This window comes from Mus pahari, chromosome 1, assembly GCF_900095145.1.
Source record: "Mus pahari chromosome 1, PAHARI_EIJ_v1.1, whole genome shotgun sequence".
Classification (NCBI taxonomy): Eukaryota; Metazoa; Chordata; class Mammalia; order Rodentia; family Muridae; genus Mus; species Mus pahari.
Genome location: NC_034590.1, coordinates 156919690 through 156941541, shown reverse-complemented (window position 1 = coordinate 156941541; position 21852 = coordinate 156919690). Strand labels below are relative to the sequence as shown.

The 21852-nt window shown below is 51.5% G+C and overlaps 2 protein-coding genes across 6 annotated transcripts in view; one reads left to right on the top strand and one right to left on the bottom strand.

The window, feature by feature from the left end:
• Nucleotides 1–4621, top strand: part of Fbxw4 (F-box and WD repeat domain containing 4) — an 81211-nt gene extending 76590 nt beyond the window's left edge. Inside the window, exons 7-9 of one of the 4 annotated variants that reach the window (XM_021197904.2) lie at nucleotides 3124–3264; nucleotides 3643–3784; nucleotides 3957–4621. In XM_021197904.2, the coding sequence (XP_021053563.2) occupies nucleotides 3124–3264; nucleotides 3643–3784; nucleotides 3957–4076 (403 nt within the window). In that variant the 3' untranslated portion in view covers nucleotides 4077–4621. The remainder of the gene's footprint in view (nucleotides 1–3123; nucleotides 3265–3642; nucleotides 3785–3956) is intronic. The other 3 variants (XM_029548074.1, XM_029548033.1, XM_029547999.1) reach the window with 3 other exon arrangements.
• The window catches only part of Dpcd (deleted in primary ciliary dyskinesia homolog (mouse)), an 18626-nt gene continuing 1363 nt past the window's right edge, over nucleotides 4590–21852 (bottom strand). The window contains exons 2-6 of one of the 2 annotated variants that reach the window (XM_021197915.2): nucleotides 18775–18855; nucleotides 10964–11088; nucleotides 10436–10569; nucleotides 5822–5924; nucleotides 4590–5428 (exon numbers count right to left, since the gene is read on the bottom strand). In XM_021197915.2, coding sequence (XP_021053574.1) covers nucleotides 5324–5428; nucleotides 5822–5924; nucleotides 10436–10569; nucleotides 10964–11088; nucleotides 18775–18855 — 548 coding nt within the window. In that variant the 3' untranslated portion in view covers nucleotides 4590–5323. The remainder of the gene's footprint in view (nucleotides 5429–5821; nucleotides 5925–10435; nucleotides 10570–10963; nucleotides 11089–18774; nucleotides 18856–21852) is intronic. The other variant, XM_029548159.1, reaches the window with a different exon arrangement.

Here is a 21852-nt window from a genome sequence, read left to right as displayed (position 1 = left end):
GTCTGGTCTACAGAGTGAGTACCAGGACAACCAGGGCTACACAGAGGACCGCCCCCCAAGAAAGTGAAACATGGCATGGTGTTTAGATTCTGCAGGGTCCAGACTTGGGGCCTGGCTTGTGGCCTCTGTCAGCTGGGCCACAGTGGTTAATAGCAGTACATTATTAAATTTCTCTTTCTCCTGGTCAGCAGGGTGAGCCAGGGCCAGGAGCCCTGCTTTCTGTTCTGAGAGACTCCTCAGGGATATGGTCCCATTTAGCTTGCTTCTTCCTGCCCAGGTAGGTACTAGAGCCTCACAGAGACAGCCACAGCGGCTGTGCCAGGGAACAGGGCTCCTTCTGCACGCATGCTTGGCCTGTGTCATTCATTCACCAGGGCCACCCCATCTGTCTTTACCTTTCCCTGGGTGGAGAGAGAATTGCTGAAGTCAGAATTGGGAGGCTGGGGTATGGAGGTCCCCAGCCCACAGCAGCTCCTAGAGACCTCGGCTTTGTCTACAAGAGCTGGAAGAGAAGGGGCTTTTCTGTCTGACTCTAGAGTGACAAGCCCAGTTTGTGCTCCTGTCTTGGCCTGGGGCTCTGAGCTGCAGCCCTGTTCCCACACAAGTTGTGGGACAGCCAAGGCTCTGCACATGCCGCCTCCCTTTGCTCCCTACAGTGAGAAGCTGAGTCGCATTCTTAACATTCTTTCCAGAGAAAAGGGGTGAAATGTCTGAATTTGGGGGTCACCACGTTATACAAATTGCAATCTAATCGTTTTTTACAAGAACACACTTGCAGTGAGAACAGCAGCGCAGGAGGGGACAGAGACAGGCTGGTGGGCTATTGTTGACCACAGCATTACAGCTTTTCTACGGAAATTGGGCCTGGGGTGGGAACCTGAAGGGCCTATGGTGCCATTTCTGTTTGTTTTCCCAAATCAAAGTCCCAGCAGGGCTCCCGTGGCACCGCTGGGCCACTATTAGAAGAGTCAGGCCATTTCCCAGAGCCTGGTGTGTCAGTTGATGCTCTGAACTTAACCTTGCAGTGCTTTACAACAGAGCCTTGAGGGTCCTGAGCCTCAAGGCCAAAGAAAGTGTATCTTTTTATTGGTGGTTTAAAGTGTGTGTGGCCACTTGAGAGTCCTAGAGAAAGGAAAGCAGACACTTCTCAGGCTAGGCCACGGGTCTCCCCCGGGGCCCCCTGGGCTGTGCTGTATTGGGGGCTTCTTGGGCAGTGGTCAGGATCCAGATTAGTGGTTCAATCTGGATGTGCCCCCTCTCGTTGCTAACCCCACTAGCAGTGGATGCCCAGGTCTCATTCTCTCAGAACCCAGCAACAGGGTGGGCAGATGGGGCTCCACCCTACCCCAAGTCTTTCATCTTCTATTTCAAACAAACATGAAATTACTTCCACAGATTAAAGGGGAGAGTTCCTCAATCATTCCTTACAGCCTTACTAATGGAGTGGGCAGGCCCACAGTCAGAAAAGGGAGAAGTGTGGAGCGCAGCAGCTCCCCCTAGTGTACACAAACCCAAGTGCACCCAGAGTCAGAGACTCCTCCCACGGCCATGGCCATGGTGGTTGGTGGTTGGTCTAGAAAGGCAGGGCCTCTCTGGGAGCAAGGCCCAGGGTCTCTATCAGACATTGACCTGTGGAGAAAATGTCTACCCCAGTCCCTGGAAGACAGCCTGGTTTTTTGTTTGTTTGTTTGTTTTGTTTTGTTTTAGTTGTGTGTTGTTTTTCAAGATAGGGTTTCTTTGTCTAAGAGCCCTGGCTTCCTGGAACTCATTTTGTAGCCCAGGCTAGCATCGAACTCACAGAGATCCACCTGCCTCTGCCCCTTGAGTGCTGGGATCAAAGATGTGTGCCACCACTGCCCTGCTACAAGCCTATCGTTATCTTCTCAGGCCAACACTGAGCCATTGCATACGTCAAGAATATCCCTGGGAAGGTGGCTGGGCACAGAGGTGCCAATCTGGGGTGTGACCATTCAGTGGACAGCAATAGTGAACCTTAGAAGCCTTCAGTGTTCACAGTGAAAGGCCACATAGGTAAAGAGAGTGTCCCAGCCTCCTGCGTCAATACTTTGCAAGATGGTGTCTTTTGGGGGGAGTAGGCTGGGTAAGAGTCTGAGTGACGGGGACAGCATGGAGCTCAAGTCTACGTTTAGACACGTGGCTGGCAGCCTCACCTGTTTCAAGCCCTTTGCTGACGACTGCTCAGGCTTGTTACCTGAGCATCCCTGTAATGTGTCTATGGCCTTGTTTCTCCCGTCATACCATGAAGGCTGAGGCATTGGGCCTAGAGGGTGCCTCTTCTCCAACGTTCCCCCCAGACATTCTGCAGAAGCTCAATACATCCACCCATCCCCTGGCCATAAGGATTAGCGGGTGCACTTGATGTTGAGGGGCAGTTGCTAGGGCCAAGAGGCCCCCCTACGTGGTTGCTAGGGGTCTGGCATGGGGTGAGAGGTCTGCCCACTGCCGCGGTCACGGAGGGAATTACACAGTCACAAAGAAATTGTTCTTCTCAGTAATCTGTTCTCGGCCACCGGGCGGGGTACGGGTGGGGGGAGCAGGCTGGAGCCCAGCAGGCTGGGGGCTGTGATCATAGAGGCGTGTTAGCACTGGGCTGGGGGCCAGAGACCGAGAACACCAGGGACCAGCACACTAAGCTGCTTTCTCAGCTATTTCTGTCCCTGGACACAAAGGTGTTTACTTGTTTTAACATTTCCTAGGACTCTCCTCTCTCCCTTTGTGTGGTCTTTATCCCCAATAAGGTTTGAGCCCGAGATTACAGGCAAGAATTAAGGCACTGGACTCAGACAGCTCAGAACTGCATGACCTGCCAGATCAAGGAGTATAAAGTAACCAAGTGTGTGCTTCTGAGGGGGGCGACCCCTTCAGCAAGGCCCATTCATTGCCCCAGAGGGAGCAGGCAGCCGGCATGCAGGTGTGATGGAGGACGGCTGCCACATTGCCCCACTGAGGCTTCGGCTGGGTCTGGGGGAGGGGTGGGCCATGGTGCTATTTGGAAGCCCAGTGGTTTGCCGCATCTTCCCTGAGCCCTCCTCTTCCGGGAGCACCCAGGTGCCAGCATGGCCCAGGTGGACACCTTTCACCAGCTGCCCTTTTTTCTTCCAGTGGGCAGCTGATCACACATCTGGGCAGTGACTTTCCCCCAGGGGCTGGGGTGCTAGATGTCATGTATGAGTCCCCCTCTACACTGCTGTCCTGTGGTTATGACACCTATGTTCGCTATTGGGACCTCCGCACAAGTACCCGGTGAGTGTGCTGGGGGAGAAGGGGAGACGCGCAGGAGCCTGGCATGGCTGCAGGCTCTTTTTAATCCTGAGTCAGCCCAGGGCACAGACTCCTCCGTGTCAGCAAGGCCATATCAAGGCCAGATTCCCTACCCTTCGGCAGCTCTGGTCACTGTGGCCAGGGAGACTGAAAAAACAGACATTTCTTAGAGCCTCTACAATGGGTCCTACATCAGGTCGTCTGCCAGGAAACAGATAAGGATGTGCTGCCTCAGTGGCCCAAAGCTCCCTTAGGTTTGGTTGAGTCAGGCTTCACATCACTTGAGCCCATTAGGGGTCCCTGAGCTGGGCTGGGCTGGAGGGCGTCCAAACCTATCTGTATCACTCTCTTCCTGGACAGGAAATGTGTCATGGAGTGGGAGGAGCCTCATGACAGTACCTTCTACTGCCTACAGACAGACGGCAACCACCTGCTGGCCACAGGCTCCTCCTACTATGGTCTCGTGCGGCTGTGGGACCGACGCCAGCGGGCTTGCCTGCATGTAAGTGTCCCGCCCAGTGTATGCCTCTGGGATGTCAAGACTCACTGTGGGTTGCATCTGAGAGCTGGTGGCGAGCCCAAGGGTGTACCTAAAGCGGGCTGCAGTCATTCTGTTTCGCTGGTCTGAACTCCTCCCAAGCAAGGTTCCCCTCACTCCTGTGTCTCCCTTGCAGGCCTTCTCGTTGACATCGACCCCACTCAGCAGCCCTGTGTACTGCCTGCGGTTCACCACCCGACATCTCTATGCCGCGCTGTCATATAACCTCCACGTCTTAGACTTTCAGAACCCATGACAGAGCAGCCCTGCCTAGGGGCTGGGCAAGTCAGCTACTCAGGGACCTCTCCTGCCTGGCAGGTGAGGTGATGCCTCACTCTTCTTCCCAGCCCTGCCGAGTGAGCTCCTGGGTCTGTGGCCACCATGCCCTGGCACCCGAAGCACCGAGTCCTGGACACTGGGCTGACTCTGACATGGGCCCTCCTGTGCTTAGGAGAATGTACCTGAACTTAGGTGTTTACAGCAGGGTCAGGCCTGCTCCCGAGCCCTTCCCAGCACTGCTGCAGCCTACAGAGTGAGGTGAGGGCTCTCACCATCCCAGACAGAAAGAGATGCAGTTGCTAGAACTTGTGCTGGTCCCAGCCACCTCCTCAGTCAGATGGTAACTTTGACCCACATCTTGGAGCTGGGCTCGTGCCTGAGGTACCGGTCTGCTTTGCTTTGAAACTAAGGAAGGACAAAGCAAGCCCATTAGCTTGGGGTTCTGGGCTAGCTGTGCCTCAGGCCTGCTGTGGGAAACATGCTACCATTGTAATTTTTATAAAAATAAAATTTAATTGTTGACAAATCTGGTTCTTCGGTGGTTAGGTCATTCTAAGCGGCTCCAGGAAGGCAGAATATCACATTTAAACTCAGAAATGTATGCAGGAAAGGAAAAACCATGACTCTGTGTCCCCAAGAACCTCCTCGGGGTGTAGACAAGGAACTGTCAGAGGGCTCTAGGGCTGCTGAGCTATGGTGACCTTTCGCCTCTGTCCCACCGTACACACACCTCTGACAGTACTGTAACCATGTTCTTTTAACCATGTGACTTACCGTTCTGTGCTGTTTCCAAGGTTGTTGAATGTTTAAACTTCCCCTTTGCCCACACCTGCCTCAGAGGGGTTTTTCCTGAGCCTCTTGTATAAAGCAAGCCAGCACACAGGAGCTCCAAGATGCCCAGCCTGTTCCCACTCTGCTCCCCTGTGAGCTGGAAGGTCCCCAGGATGGGAAGGTGGGGTGGGTTGTCACACCACCATCTTCCCTAAGAAGGCAGGGTATCCAGGGACTGGCAATACACAGGAGTAGAGAAAGGGGCAGTCAGTCGTCCTAGAGCAACTGCAAATGACTTTACTCAGGGACAAAGCCACAGGTGGAAGCAAGCTGTTCCCCAAGAACCAGTTCTGGGGACTCTGTAGTTCTTAGAAGAGAAGAGCTTCCCGCGCCATAAAAGCCATGCAGGAAGTCTCAGTTTCCTCTGCACTGGAGGTGCAAGGCTCAGAGCAGCTACTGTGTCTTACAGTCCCCGGCACTGCTGTGGGCCGTCTTTACCTTCTTTAACTCCTTCTGTAACTCTGACTCAGCTGCCATGACCTCTTTTGGCTTCTGATACTGTGGAGGGAACCAGGGAGAAAGCATAACTCAGTCACTAGCCTCTCCCTCCACACTCTCTCTGGCTCTCCAGTGATTCTCCTTGTACAGGAGGAAACCTAGGTGTGCCAGTCTGAAGGACTTCCTCAGCTCCTGTGGCTGGGGAGGGGCAGCCCCAAGGTGACAATTTAAGGCTTGTGATTACTACCACTGTCCCATGGTACTCTGCCCTACCCCACCCCCACCCTGTGAGCTTTGGGGTGTGGCTCTCTCTTGCTCTCCTCCCGCACCCCCCAGATGAATAGGAGATGTCGTTCTCTAACAAGCACACCAAGGGTTTGGGATGCTTGGATTCTGGAACGTGGGTGAGGGATGAGAAACCTCTTCCTGATGCCAAGTCTGGGCAAATCTTACAGAGATGATCAGGGTGCGGTTGGCGTGTGCAAAGCTCAGTGCAGAGTCCTCCAGAGGAAGCTGGTGTCTGTCTAAGTCAGGGATGGAGAACTTCTTGTAATATCTGTGGGGACACAAGAGGCTGCTGGGGAACCCACAAGGCGACCCCGACACTTGGGAGACACTAGGCCCTCCACAGCTCTCCCCTGTTTTCTGTTCAGCTCGAGAGGAAACAGGCAAAGCCACAGGTAAGGCCTGGTTGAGTCTAAGGTTCTAAAAGGACAGTAGTGGCCTCAGAGCCAACGGTGAGCAGAACCAGCGGCAGTTCTGAGGTTAGCCCAGGGGCCAGAGGGACTTCCCATGCAGGGCGGGAACTCCCAACTACACATAGAGCGTCCCGAGTCTCAGGGGGTCTTCTTAGAGGGAAAGCTCTGCGCACAAAGCCACCAACCTCCCCAGGGAGCCGAGCTGTGAAGCTAAAGTCCCTGGATCCCAGACCCTTTTCCTGCCCTCGGGACTCCAGCCCTCCATTATCACATAGAGTAAAACCAAAACCAACCAGAGCAGATCCCAGGCTTCCCTGGAGGAAATGCAGCCGAGCGAGTGGGTGAGGCGCTGCCGGCCTCCCTGGTCAGTGATGTAGGAGTCGGGGTGGGGTGGGATGGGGAGGCTGGAGATTTCTCCGCACATTTATTAGACCAGAGCCTAAGGAAAGGCCCTTCCTCTCAAACAGCCTCATTTGGCAGTCTCCTTGGTGGCTGTGTGGGCTGGGCACTGGCCAGGGGCTGCTGGAGCCTTCACCTGGACAAGGGGTCCCTTTTTGCAGAGGGAGAGGCTGTGTGGGCCAAGGAGGGAAATGCCTTAGGCAGGTACAACAGACTCAAGAGCTGGGCCGGGAGAGAATGGCTTTCAATACTTCAGAGGGTCCTGGCCCTTGTGGTGACAGCTACACTGAGTCCACTTCAAAAGCCCTGATGCCCCAAGGACTCAGAGAGTTGACATCAATGCAGCACTTGTGGCCTATCCTCCCTGCTCAAATCCCTCAGTTCAGAAGAGGCTGGGGGGGGGGGGCTCTTCCCAGGGTCCCCTCTCCCCACCAAGGTGCTGGGACCCAACGCAGGAAAAGAATGTTTACTTAAAGACTGACAGTTCAAAAGGAGCGGGGGCGGGGGATCCTAATGGTACTGCAAGTTGCTTCCCTTTCCAAAGCTCTGCCCCAGGGAAAGGTGATCCATCTGCCTGCAACAGGGTGGAATGCCTGCTTCATCCTCTTCCTAGCCAACAGGCTGAGCGAGGGCTTTTCCTGGGGCCCGGGTCTGGCCCGCAAAGGTGGCAGACGCTGATAATAGCAGGGGGTTAAAGGTTAAACAGCAGAGATTAGGTGAACACAAAGGCCGGTTAGGAAGTGTTAACATCTTCCTTGCAAATATACACAGAAAGCAGAACCAACAGAGAAGTGCCTCCCACCCCACCCCCAGGAGGGGCCAATGAAGGAGGAGCAGCCTAAGGTTTGTCCCCACCCCAAGTCCCCCCCCCCCAGGGCAACCTCAGGATCCCGGGGACCTTAAGGTGTGTGGTTTGCCCCTTTCCTTACAGCCAGTGCCAGCAGCGCGAACACTGGGTGAGGTTAAACAACCCCCTAAAGTGCAGTTAGGGTTCCCCCAAGCACAGCCAACACCCCCTGCCTCTCCCTCCCCCCCCCCCCAGTCCCCCACCCCCCCCCCCCGCACCTCACCTACTCAGAGTTTGCTGCGACAATAACTGAACTTGAATTGTCCCCAGTGCCTGGATGAGAGGAGCCCTCTGTGCTTCTGACACAGAGTGCCTTCTTGTCCTGCTTTGCTTGTCTCCCCTGCCCAATTCTCTGTGACCCCCTCACCCGTCCCTTCCCTTTGCAGGGCACACTGCAGCCCTACTTCCTGCCACTCCCAGAGTCACAATATACAAGCCCACACTCAAGAGAGTCTGAGTGTGTGCAAGTCATCTGACCACCGAGTCCTGCCTTCTAGTGCGGTCTCAGCCTCATCATACAGTGCAGTCAGCCGGGCTCTCTTCCGATCCTGTCCTTTGGCACCTTGACCATAGTACAGGGAGCACCACTCAGGTATCTGATATTGTCAAATTCCTCAAACAATCCTTGAGGTAGTAGAAGCACCGTTCTCCTAGGTGAGAAGCTGGCTACAGTCACATGGCGGAGGCTAGACTTAAGCCAGCATCTTCCTAGCTCAGCACACTCCATCTTCCCCTTACAGTTGCCAGCTTCCAGGCTGAGGTCTTCTTGAGACCAGATGGTACCGCACCACAACCACGTACCAACAGTTCCTTCCTTCCCCAGCCCATCCTATTGATACCGAGGCTGAGGACCACCACAGGACCCTGGAATCACTTCTTTAAACAAGTGGCTAACCTAACCACATTCTCCAGGGGCCAGGCAGATACCAGCAAGGCAACTGTGCAGCTTTGGCTGGAAACCACATGCTGGAATACTAAAATGAGGGCTCACAGCCAGGGGAAGGAAAGTGCCACCAAGGTGGGGTGTGCTGCAGATGCCCAGGTGCTCAGCAAGAAGGCCACACTCGGCTCTGCACAGGTCACGCGGTGCCGACTTCTTACATGCCTTTCCACATCTCTTCATACGCTGCATGACTGTTTTGAGTGATGGGATGACCAGGACAGAGATCTTAAAAGTATTCTGAGGCCAGGCGTGGTGGCGCACGCCTTTAATCCCAGCACTCAGGAGGCAGAGGCAGGCAGATTTCTGAGTTCGAGGTCAGCCTGGTCTACAGAGTGAGTTCCAGGACAGCCAGGACTACAACAGAGAAACCCTGTCTCGAAAAACAACAAACAAACAAACAAACAAAATATTCTGAAAAACTTAGACCCTGCACATATAAACACAGTTGCGTTCTGTTTGATGGTTGAGTACAGGTTCCCTTTGGCCGCCTCTCTGGCTTCCTATCCGATGGACCTGCAGGGGGCAGGGCTGAGCCTGGTTAGGGCTCAGAAACTCGTTTTCAAAGTGAGCACTAAGATACCCTTTCTCTTTGTGGGAAGCCCTCCTCCCAGGGTACCACTCCCATCCTACCTTACCTCCACCACCAACATCTCAGCATGTTCCCAGTCCCTGTCACTGGGTGCCACTGGGAGCTGGAATGCCCCACGGGCTACAGAGCCCCTGGCCAACAGCGCCACCTACGGTATCTACAGTATATGTGTGCAGGAGATGGGGCCCAGAGGATCTGCTCACAGATGAATTTTTTTGGTGAGCTAGCTAGCCTTTCTCGTAGCACTCGCTTGTAATCACATTTCTGCCTGATATCTGTATTCGACAGTGACCTCTGGGGGACAGAAAGGAGGCAGCAGCCAGCTCTACAAAGTGCTTAGCTGCAGATTCAAGCACTATCAGAAGCACTTTTGTTCCCAGTTTGGACCCAGGGCCTCTTCCGCCAGGGAATGCTTGCTGAAGCATGGAGTTTGTTTTCCTACAGGCAATTTCTCTGTTGTCTGAAATTGCTAAATTCCACTTTAGGCACTGACTCCTGTTAATGATGAGAACAATAACGGGAATAAACGGCCTTTTATCTTAGGACTTCAGCGCGCTTTATAAACGTAAACCCTTATTATTATGACTTTATATTTATAGACAAGGTCCACTACAGGGGCTGCTGGCTGTGTGTACAGCAATAATCCTGAAATTAATTCATTCATCTTTACCCTTTCCCTTGTCCCTTTAACCCTGCCAAAGTGACAGGGTGTGGGGTGCTAAGAGGAGGACAGGACCCAGGGCTGCACTAGAGGTGGGTGAGTCCTCCCCACCCCCTGCTTCCTTGTAGGCAGGCTCTTAGGGGAATGGAGACTACCTACCACACCACCTAAAGGGGGGGTGTGGTAAATGATACAGGGGCCCATGGGGCTAGGCTCTGTACCCAAGCATCAAGCTGGCCAGTTTGGCGGCTTGTGGATGAGAAGATAAAACAGAAACAAAATGAAGCTCCAGGCTGGAGTTGGCCACATCCTCTTTCCAGCTTAGGCTGAAACAGATTCATTTCGTGACTCTTCCACTGTGATGAGCCAGAGTGGCAGAAACAAAATGTGATCCCACCTCGGCCATCTCCTCTCAAACCTGACCATCCACTGCCTTCACTCAGCGGACCACAGAGAGGATCTGAAAGACCACTGCAGAGATTTCTGAGAGCCCAACATCCGCCCACTTTCTCTCTCAGTCTGGGGAGGGACGGAGGGACGGGGGTTTACTACTTCATTGTCTGAGACTTAAAGTCTCAAATTGCCACCAAGGCAGGCAGGTGTACCTTCCAGGACCTGACTCCCTGCCAATGCAGTGATGTCATCAAGCCAAGTTCACCAGACCAAGGACATAACAACCTTAGAGTAAAACTACCAGAGATCACAAGTAATGACTATGTGATTACTCCTCATTCGTTCAACAACAGTCTCGTGAGGCCCAGCATATGCCACATAGGAAATCAGACGCTGGCTGAGCTCTGCTGCCTCGATGGAGCCTCACAGTTAGCTGGTTACTCTGAGCACCCGCCTCCCAGATACGGAGCAGCCTGAGAGCTCACTTCAATCCACTCCACTCGCACACAGTAAATAGGCGCCCACCACCCTACTCACTTTTTGTTTGTTGTTCTAACAATGATGCAGCGCTCCTTCTGGGCCACAGACACACTATACACATCCTTTGGGTAGGGAAGATTTCGAATCCGCCACTGGAAACTTGTTTTGGTGTCCTTGCGCATGAAGATGGGCTATGGAAAGAAAATCAGCCCAGGTTAGCCTTGAACTCACTGTGTAGGAAGATGACCTTGACCGCACGGCTCTCCAGCCTCCACCTCCCCAGTGCTGGAATTACAGGCATGTGGTATGATGCCCAGCCTGTCAAGGACCATTCCCGGGGAAAAGGCTTGGCTCCTCCCCATCCCTAGACTCCTCCCAGAGTCAGATAGGAAGCTCCTCTGCTCTTCTCCATGGCCCCCCACCTGAAGCAGCTGCTGTGGCTGTGACATATCCTACGGATTTTCACACAAACCTAGAGTGGCTAGATGGGCATGGTGGATATAAGGTAAACAAATTATAGACCCTGCCCTTAGAGGTCAGGAGTCTCCTCCCAGTCCCCGTAAGACCCTGGACGAACAGACATACATTGGCATTACTTTCTTTGATGAGCTCGGATCCCAGGCTCCCAGCTCCTGAGGGCACTGGCTCTCCCACTTCAAGCTGCCACTGGCCCAAGGCTCCCAGGGCATTTTTCACACGCCACTTCCTCACTGCAGAGAGAAACGCAATGGATTAAAGCTTGCTGCTGCCAAAGCTGACAAGACGTTGGATAACTGGAACAGGAGAAGCCCAAGCTTTGGTCTCAATTCTGGGCCTTGTGGATCTGAGCCAGGAATCATTGCATGACTTGGGAAATCAAATGGGGCATTTCAGCAGCAAGTAACTTGCAAAGCCCGTTTCAAAGGCAGGCATCCAAGTGGACCAGGGATGAAGCTCCGAGAGCAACCATGGGGTGTGGCACCCAGAAGAAGGCAAAGAGGCGATGACGGCCATTTCTGGAAGCGGGACATCTGATCCCCAGATGGAAGTCTAGTTGTGCTTTGCTGATGTCTCTTGAGATACAGTCATACTGACAGCCAAGGCTGTTTTCAAATGATTTCTTGTGTCTTGGCCTCAGGTGTTTGGATTTCAGAGTTCACCCGCATACCTCCACACCAACACACCCTTGCACCCACACACCCACACACCAGCACATCCTCAAACCCGCACACCAACTTTTGGGTGCATTTTTTCTAGAATACCATGCAAAGAAAAAAAATGAATTGAGGAAAAGCCGTTTTTGCCTCATGATTCATAAAGTCCATATAAAGATATTCACTTATTTCAGGTACATCTGCCTTAAAACAACTACCAACAACAAAAACCCTGATAGCACCAAAGTTGTATTTAAATGCAATCTCGGGCTGGAGTGGAACGCACTGACATTTTTCCCAAGTACTAGGACTGACCTCTAGCATCGCAATCAACACATAGAGTCTTTGGCATGTACTGGATTCTGTAGATTTATTTACGTTTGTTTTATGTGCTTGGTCTGCATTTATATACTACGTTTTAAATGGACTCTAAGAGAATTGTTCTTAATAGAAACGTAAACAGGGAATAGATCCGACAACCGTGTTTCTTTACCAAGAACTGCACATCACCCTCAGGTCAGTAATAACTGCCTTGCTAACCTATGCCTCCCATCCCACCCCACGGTATTTGCATGTGATTACTGCTCTCGCTCTCTGGGCTTCACAAGTGTTTCCATGATCTCCCCAGATCCCTTCTTCATGACTCCAAATCCTCCCTCTGGCCGATCTGAATCTCCCTCTCCCTCCTTTCTCTCCTTCCTCTGGTTGGCAGACATCCCATCCTCTTTTCTCTTCTGCCCAGCCACCGGGTGATGAACTGTTTACACAAACTTGAGACAGGGGATTCTTGGTATACACATTTCAATGCTGTGCCCAGATTGAAATGAGACATGAGGGCAGAGAAATCGGTACTTATACACATTGCACAAAAATATCAGCCTACAATGGACTAATTATAAATTATAATTTAAGCTGGGCGTGGTGGTGCACGCCTTTAATCCCAGCACTCGGGAGGCAGAGGCAGGCGGATTTCTGAGTTTGAGGCCAGCCTGGTCTACAAAGTGAGTTCCAGGACAGCCAGGGCTACACAGAGAAACCCTGTCTCAAAAAACCAAAAATAAATAAATAAATAAACAAATAAATAAAGTATAATTTATAATTATAAATGTGGAGTTTTTTGTAAAATAATAATAGATCCTTACTTTATAACTTGATAATGCAGATTGATCTTCACTTTCTAGGTTTTATAAGTCAGATATTTGTGAAAGGGTTCTTTTGTTGATGATGCTGTTTTTAGCCCCAGCCCTACACCCCTTTAGGTTTGTTTTGTGATGAAAATCATTTGGTAGCCTAGGCTACTAAGGATCTTAGCATCATGGGTGCTGAGTTTACAGACCTGTGCTCCCAGGTCTAGTTTTTGTTGTTGTCTTTTAAACTAAGGCACATATTTTATGGAAGTCATAAATCCAGACGGGAGTCCTGTCAGCAGCACTGGGAATGAGCCCCACTGAGTGCTGTGTGGGTGGCTGCTGTGTCACCTGCCCAGTGGCAGAGGGGCTCTGCTGAGGAGTACCCTCCGCCCTCCACTCTCCTCCCTCCACCCTCAACCCTCCACCCTTCCCTTCCTGCTCTGTTAAGAAGCTGGGGGCTGTGGAGTTTGGGTGTCCTGCTGCAAGAGCTGAGCAGTCAGCACTGAATTCCTGCAGCCTCCTGTAGCCGTTCTAGGAGCTGCACAGCTCTGAAAGGCCTGGTGGGGGCCACAGCCGTTTCTGGGGTGGGGTAGCATTGGGCCTAGGGGCTTTTCATCAGCTGGGGCAATCCTGCACATGCTCACCACTGTGAGCACAAAAGCCGAACTCGGAAGCCTGATGTAAACTTAGAACTTTCCCTTGAATGTGGGCTTTTTTATAAGGTCCGCTGCACTCTGCACTGTGGTTTTATTACATCTCAGGGCCAAGATTCTCCCTAGAAACACATCTGCAAGCTTATAATGAAAATTAATAAGGAAGAGTAAAACTTGGAAATATGCTTTCTGGGCAACTTCTTACACCCGCGAATACTTCCTTAAGTGAATGGACTGTGACCAGGAGTATATGCAAACCTAGCCACGGTAATCCCTCAGTCTGCTGGAAGCCAGCCTCTGGGGTCTCTGTCACAGCTACAAACAAGTGACAGACGCCTCCTAGCAGCAGCTCACCATGACAAGATGATGACACCTACTCCCCACGAGAGCAAAGATCACCCTGGATCCTCAAGCCATGTATAAAATGCTCTGCAGCCTGGGGCGCAGCTTAGTGGTAGAGCCTGCGCCTAGCATGCATGAGGCCATGGGTTTGACCCTCAGCACTCAGAAGGAGAAGGCCAGGGAAGCCGGGCAGCTGCTCCATAGAGAAAAATGAGGCGGGAAAGTGCGTTCCCCCAAACACACCACCGACAGTAGTGTCAGGGGACAGCTCACAGGGCAGGACACAACCACCCAAGCATCACTTGGTGACTTTAAGATGGGGGTCTCACTATGTAACTCTGAACGTTCTAGAACTCACCGTGTAGACCAGGCAGGCTGTGAACTCACAGATTCGCCTGCCTCTGCCTCCCAAGTCCTGAGATCAAAGGTGTGCGGCACCACTGCTGCCTGGCCGAGACCACGCAGACTGGCCCTGTGTCACCCTGGCGACACTCAATGGCAGAGCACAGCCATCACCGGCCTAAGGAGGCAGTCACTTTGGACACAGCTAGTCTAACAGCTCTATTTTTATTTGTCTGTTCATTGAGAAGTAGGCATTTCTTCCTCACCTGCCCCCTTCCTTCACCTCTATTCTCCAGGGGTCTGGGCGGAATTACTGAGGAACAGTGAGATTCACTTACAAAAGTGACAGGTAAGCTCCAGGTCTACAGATCACAGTGCTGCACACACACACTTAGGGTGGTAGGATGGAGGTTATAGGCTATCCTGGGCTAGATAACAAAATCTTGTCTTAAAACAGACAAAGATAATTTGGGTCTTATTACCCCATGTCCAGAATTCAGTCGTCAATAAAGAGATAAACTACAATCTCCAAGCATTCTACGCAGAGGTGACGCAGAGGTGACATTCTGAACAGCTTCCTCAGGTGCTGCTTTGTCTTTTGTGGGTTTATGTTTTTGTTTTTTGGGACAGGGTCTCTATGTAGTCTTGGTTGTCCTAGAACATGCTATTTAGACAAAGCTAGCCTCAAATTCACAGAGATCCTCATCCTCCTGCCTCTGGGATGCTGGGACTAAAGGTGAGCCTCTCCATGCCCAGCTTCTATTTCTATATTTAAAGGCCAGGTTTGGTTATCTGAAGGGGCAATATGATGAATTTTTATATACCTGGGCTGGAAAAGCAAGATAATCATGGGCTCTGTTACACTCATTGCCCTGGAGACATCACCAGTGCCTTAGTCAGGGTTTCTATTCCTGCACAAACATCATGACCAAGAAGCAGTTTGGGAAGGAAAGGGTTTATTCGGCTTACACTTCCATACTGCTGTTCATCACCATGGAAGTCAGGACTGGAACTCAAGCAGGTCAGGAAGCAGGAGCTGATGCAGAGGCCATGGAGGGATGTTCTCTACTGGCTTGCTTCCTTTGGCTTGCTCAGCCTGCTCTCTTATAGAACCCAAGACTACCAGCCCAGAGATGGCACCACCCACAAGGGTACCTCCCCCCTTGATCACTAATTGAGAAAATGCCTTACAGCTGGATCTCTTGGAGGCATTTCCGCCAATTGAAGCTCCTTTCTCTGTGATAACTCCAGCTGTGTCAAGTTGACACAAAACTAGCCAGTACAACCACTACAGGCCCTAGAGGCAAGAATCACTGCAGGACTTCCCACCTGGTCCTCCTCTTTAAGGAAGGCCAACTCAGTCTTCCTCAGAAACGCGCTCTAAGAAGGGAAGAGCGCAGCCCGGCTGGCTCTCTTCTCTCTCTCCAATGCTACTTGGGCCATGCAGCTGGCTGTTCTTGGCTCTCACTTTTTGTAAAATGCCCTGGGGAATCACATCCATGTAAGAATGTTAACACTTAAAGTTTCCTTTCCAGTCTTTCAAGCTGCGAGATCTAATGAAAGATTCTGAACTCCTTACTTTTTCCGTGGTTCGGGCATGCGCACATGCACACACAGTCTTAGGCTTTCTGGTCCCGTCTTTGTTCCTGCACTCAAGGACAGCTCCTGCCGGCAGCAGAGGACTGCTCCACCTGCTGTCGTCCTGATTTGATTGTATGTTAAACCCAAACTGGTGTGTACAAGGCAGCTCCCGGGGATGCGGTCCTCTCTTCTGGACTGAGTCAGGGCCGGTCTTTGGAAAGGAGACTTCCAATGACCCTGTAAGGGTCTGGCTGCAGGATGGATGAAGGAGACAGTGCCTGGGGGCCTTTCCCAAGTCAGCAGGAAGCAGGCTGACGCCCCAGACTGCTGAAAGCAGCCCCATCTTTCAGGTGGGCTGGGAAGTGGACGTCCTAAAGGCCTCTTTCCCCAAAGCTTCAAGGTCTGGCCCACTTCCAAGACGGATAATTACATTCCCCTTTCCTAAATACTCCCTGCAGCTTAAACTGGATGCAGGATTCTTCTTTTCTGCCCTAAAACACTGCAACACTGCTCCGTGGCTATTAAACAGCTGCCTGGCCCATCCCTGAGGAGGCTGGGGGGATTCGAGTGGGTCATTTATAAAGGCGCTCAAGTGCCTGGGGATGAAAGTGCTCAATATCCTCCGAATGCGGCCTGCCCTGGTTAGGCTGGCGGTCAAATACCAAAGCAGATTAAGAGGTAATCCAAATGTAATCGCCTGGGGACGGTCTGCCCTTCAGCCACGGCCCCCTGGACACGCTGTGTTCTTCTGGGGGTTGGTTTGATGTTCCGATCATTGTTACAAGGCCCTTCAGCTCTTTCCTCTATGAATACATACAGCGATCATTGTGGGGGGTGGGAATGAACAGCCCCGAGAGGGTAGAAAAAAAGATGACACTAACATGCTTATTAACACCGGCTGGAGGAACTTCGTCCCAGACAGATGCACACCTACCGGCAAGGGCTCCTCTGTAAATTACTTTCTGAGCTTTTTTTCTAGTAGAAAACCTGTTTGACCAATTATCAAATTTGTATATTAGCTGGGGAAACAAATGGAAACCATTTCACTTACTGCCACAAAAACCATATCCATATTTTACTTCACAGTATGCGCAAGCACAGAGCTAGTTCCAGCCCCGAGATTATATTTATACATTAGTAACCAGGCATGGTGGCATGTGCCTGCAGTCCCGGCTACTTGGAAAAGGGTTAGGGTTAGGGTTAGGGACCACTTGAGCCCACGAGTTTAAGGCTAGCCTAGGTGATGCATAGAGATCCTATCTCAAAAACAAACAAACAAAGAAACAGACAAGAACTAATATTGGAGAGTATTTTGCAAGGTAGCTAGGTGGAGGCTAGGGGAGATAGAAAGTAACCGGGTCTCAGGGCTGGGCCTGCTGGCACACACTTTAACCTCAGCTCTAGGGGACTCTTTTGAAAAGGCTGGCCCTGCCCAGGATGCATAGGGAGCCTCAGGCTGCAGAGGAGAGAAGAAAGCCAACCAAAGTGAGCAGGATTTAAACACTCCAGCTCTGCCACTACGCCGCGGGGTCAGATGCCATCCCGCTTTGAGGTTTTCAACCTGGTGCTCACCTTCCCTGAGCCTACTCCCTCCAGTGCGAAATGGGGGCCAACAGTGCCTACGTCGTGGGGCTTTAAGGAAGATGTCACAGGAGGTAATCCATGTAGAGCCCCTAGAATGATGCCCAGTTAAGGTGTAAATGTCACCATTGGGTCAAGCAGCCAAATGATGAACTGTAGCCCTCCTCCATCCTTGCTGCTAAAGCAAAGGAACTTTGAAGGTCTAGCCAAACCTGCCACCACCAGAACTGAAGGAGATGCGGGACAGCAGAGCAGGCAGCCTTGTTCTTCATTTTAATATCACACCAGTCTCGGCAAGGGCCGGGTTTGTCTGTGCCCTTTTGTAGCCTCGGCAGCTCTGCCTGCTTTGTTTGCTGTGTGGAAAAAAGAACTGATGTGCGGGTCTGGGCAAGAGCTGTGGCTGGACGGGTGGGCGGGTGGTGGTGGTGGTGGCTAGCTCACGTGACCTCTGCTTTCATAAGTTCTCCCCTGTCTGGCATTCCAAGGCTGTCACCCCCCGGGAGCACTATAAATTACAATGCATTGTGAGGATATTACTACTGTATTGCTTTCCAACGAATCAGTGTCATATGCTAAACACATCAAGATTTTTAATAGTGCCAGACTAAACCAACTGGGACTGGAGCCCAAGCAGCTCATAGTAAGTAAGGATCAACACTTTGACTGCAACTGAGCATGCGCAGGGCACACACGCTTTAAGACTGGAGACTGAGAGAATATGCAAACCAGTATAACCCACGTTGTCAGCTGCAGACATTTATGAGCTGTCAGGAAAAGGGAAAACGAAATTCCCTCACCAATACTACCTGTCGATCAGACCCAGGAAGAAATGAAGTCAAGAATAAAAACATGAAAATATCCCAGCCCGTGATTCCGTCATTGGTCTTAGCATTTCAGGTGCAACTTAATAAAGAGACCAGCTCTCGTGGCGGCCAGCTTTGGGCCCTGGGTCACAGAGCTGGTCACCAGCTCTGGGAAGTCAGTTACTGCTGCCGTTTGTTCGTACCTGGGAACAGAACAGGCAAATCAAATAATCCCCTGAAATCCGAGCTGGAGCTCCTTCTTATGAGCCCACTCGGAAGGAGGGGGACCCTGCAGGAACAAAAGCGACGGAGCCGCAAACCCACCACTCCCACCCAGTTCTCATCCGTCTTCAAGATGAGGGTCATATTTAATACGGTGTCATGGGGTCGTCTAGGAGGCAAGGTCAGACGCTTGTCACCTCTGATGCTTGCCCTTGTGGTGTGGCTTCAGGAAGCAAAAGAACAAGCCAGCAAAAAGCTTGAAGTGCAAGCCTTCCCTGCCTTACCCCTGCCCCTTCTACACAGCCTCCTCCATGATACGCTCTTCTAGTTGCTTCTATAATGCTTGTCCTGACGGAGAGGCTCACTGGCCCTCTCATTTGTCTGGAGGTGGGGGACAGGCTATACCATGTAAACAATTCCACTGGGCTTCTGATGTTCACACTGTTCTCGGGACAGTCTTGCCCCCAACCACCTCCATTTCCCTACCATGCACACTACATGCTGAGATCCCACCTCAAGCCTAAGGCCAGACGCATTCAACTTATCTCAGTCGCCCCTTCCCCCCCGCCCAGCTGCCGAGCCCCCCTCCTCCCCAAGGCCCACACTTACCAAGGAGTTCACTGGTCTTCTCGTCATATTCTTCTGCCATTTCCTTCCCATCTGGGAACAAATAGTGTACCATCCTCTTCCCTGCACACAGAGAGGAGACACCTTACCTCAGGCCTTCCTCTGCCTTGCCCCCTGCATACTGAGATGGCTGCCCTTATACACTTCGAAACAGCATCAGCCCCAAGAATGTCCACCAAAAGCTGACTCGTGGCCACCAAGGCTTTCCATGGGCCCCAGCCTCCCTTCCTTTTTCTGGACATGTCTGCTGCTTCCACTACCAACAAAGCCTTGCTTCTTCCCAACCGTGGGCCTTGGCTCACTCTTTAAAACCCAGTTCAAATGTCACTTTCCCTGGGAAGTCGCCATCACCCCTTCCTTGCAGCTACCACAGCAGAGGGAGGGCTTCTTCCTCTGTACCCCTCAGGGTTGGGGTCTAGCTCACAGCAGAGCATCTACACACCAGGACAGAGTTACCAGCACCTGAGACAAGTGCCTTTCTCTCTGCACTTCTGCAACCAGGGCTCCGTGCTCTGATGGGAGCTGGGTCCCCTGACAGGCAATTCCTCCCGGCCACACTGCCACCCAGCCTTCCTTGATACCTCTCGTGGCCATTCCCGGCAGAGCCCAAGATAACACCATCGTGTGTTTTCTTCCCCACACACGCTTGGTTTATGATTTCTATGTCTCCTGTGTGAGTCTTTGGTTATTGTTTGTCTCTTCTATTGGTCGGGGTGGGTTTGGTGTCCATGGTTTCCCGAGGTCAGACACTGTACCTGTTGTAACAGGAACTCAAATGCTCTCCACAAGAATGAAAAAACATTAATGTACCATCCACTAAAAGATAAGGGAACTCAGGGGAGTCCCCCAGCCCACAAGCACTCGCTCAAGGGCAGAGCTGTGTAATTTCTTCTTTTTCTTACAGGCAGGTAAATGGATACAGGCAGCCTCCTCAGGAAGACTGACCAAGGGTCCTCCTAGCCAGTGGATGTGGACCCTCCATCACCTTCAAGAACAAGAGCCCTGAGGTGGCTTTGCCTGTGTAACTCACTCTTCTAGGACACAGGCTCCGAGTCATTGCTAACTGGTATTTCAGTCAACTGACCCCAAATTTGCAAGGCCTCTTGGCAGACCCTAGGTTTTAGTACCCTTAAAAATCTGACTCACAGATGGGAGTACTTGCTCTGCAGGCCTGAGGGACTGAGTTTGACTCTTCAACACCCTACATAGATAGCTAGGTGTGGCAGAGCATGCCTGTAACCCCAGCATTGGTGGGCAGAGACAGGCAGGTCCCTAAAGCCAAAACTGAACTGCTGCCGCCTCAGTGAGAGGCCGCCCTAGGAAGAGAGTAACAGAGGATTAAAGCAAAGGACTGGCCTTCACACATGTGACACCCTGCTAAGGCCTTTGTGCTCCTGCAACTCACATGAGAGCATCCTACACAAATACACCACGCCCCCCAGTCCTGCCTCATGACCCAAAGCAGCAGAAGCCGACTTTACATGCACTTGCATGTTCACGTCCAAAGCAGCACTATTCACAACAATCAAAAGGCAGGAACTACCCAAGCACCCGTCCGTAGACGAAGGAACACAGATCGGGAGCACACACCCACAGTGGACCAGCTTGGAAACAGAAGGGTACTGTTGGAGGTGGGGCGGGGGTGGAAGGCAGTCAGCAGAGAGCTTGCCATTCAAGTTTGAGGACAGGCTGGATTCCCAGCATCCATAGACAAAGTCTGGGGCAGTGACATGCACACAAAATCCCTCAACTGGGGAGCTGGAGACAAGAGGATCCTTCAGCCCGCTCACTGAACAGCCAGCGCAGCCGTATCAGTAAACTCTAGGTCCCAGTGAGAGATGCTTTCTCAACAAGCACAGCATCTCTCAACCAAACAAGGTGAAGCCCAACAAGACCTGGTCAAAAAGGTTGTCACCAAGCCCGGTAACCTAACCGATCCCAGAACTCACATGGTGGAGGGAAAGAGTCAGTCTCCACAAGTCGTCCTCTGATCTTCACATATATGATCTAATGGCAGTTGTGTGCATGCATACACAAGTACACGCAGCGCGCGCATGCGCGCGCGCACACACACACACACACACACACATGTTTAAAGAGTAAAAACCACCGTGGGCAGTTGTGAGGAAAGGCACCCTAGACTGACCTCTGGCCTCCACATAAGCACACAAAAAAAATTAAAAAGGAAATTTAGATACATGTGACGACATCGATGAACTCTGAAAACCTTTTGCTCTGTGACATAATTAAATATTATTTGATTCCATTTACATAAAGCTCTTAGTCAATTTAATTGAAACACAAAGTAGCTAGGGGCTGGGGAGGAGGGATGTGGAGTTGTGTTTTCTGGGTGCAGAGTGTTGGCTTTGAGAATGAAAACTTTTGGAGCTGGGTGTTGGTGACAGGTGCAAACAGTGGGACCGTCCTTAGTGACCCCTAACTACATGCCTAAAAATGGTTACAACAGTACATTTTGTGCTGTATGTATGTATGTATGTGTGTGCATGTGACACACACACACACACACACACACACATATATATGTACATGGCTTAGGCCAGAGTGTATTCAAGGCCAGCTCAGAGCAGCCAGGACTACATAGTGAGACCCTGCCTCAAAGAAAAAGAAAAAGATCTCTGTCTTGTAAAGTGTGTCCCAAAGCTGCACACCTTGTGTGTGGCTGCAACACATGGCCATCAGTCTGCATCTCTTCATTTTCTTCCACTTCCTCTTACAGGCTATTTCCTCTGTATCCTGCCCCGGATGCTCTGCAGGGAGTCCCTGAATGGTACCTTCTTTCCTAATACTTGACATTTTGCCATACGCTCTCACACTTACACACTCTCACACTTCTTTGCCTCTATGTGTGATTCATTCCTCCGCACATGATCACCCCTTCATCTCCACTTACCAAGTAACTATTAAAAATTCCTTAGGGGCTGGAAATATCAACTCTTCTGTTTGGTGATTATCCAAAGAGAAAATTATTTTCACCTCCATGCTTTCTTAGCATTTCACAGACTATCTCAATCCTCCCTCCCTCCCTCCCCCTCTCCCCCC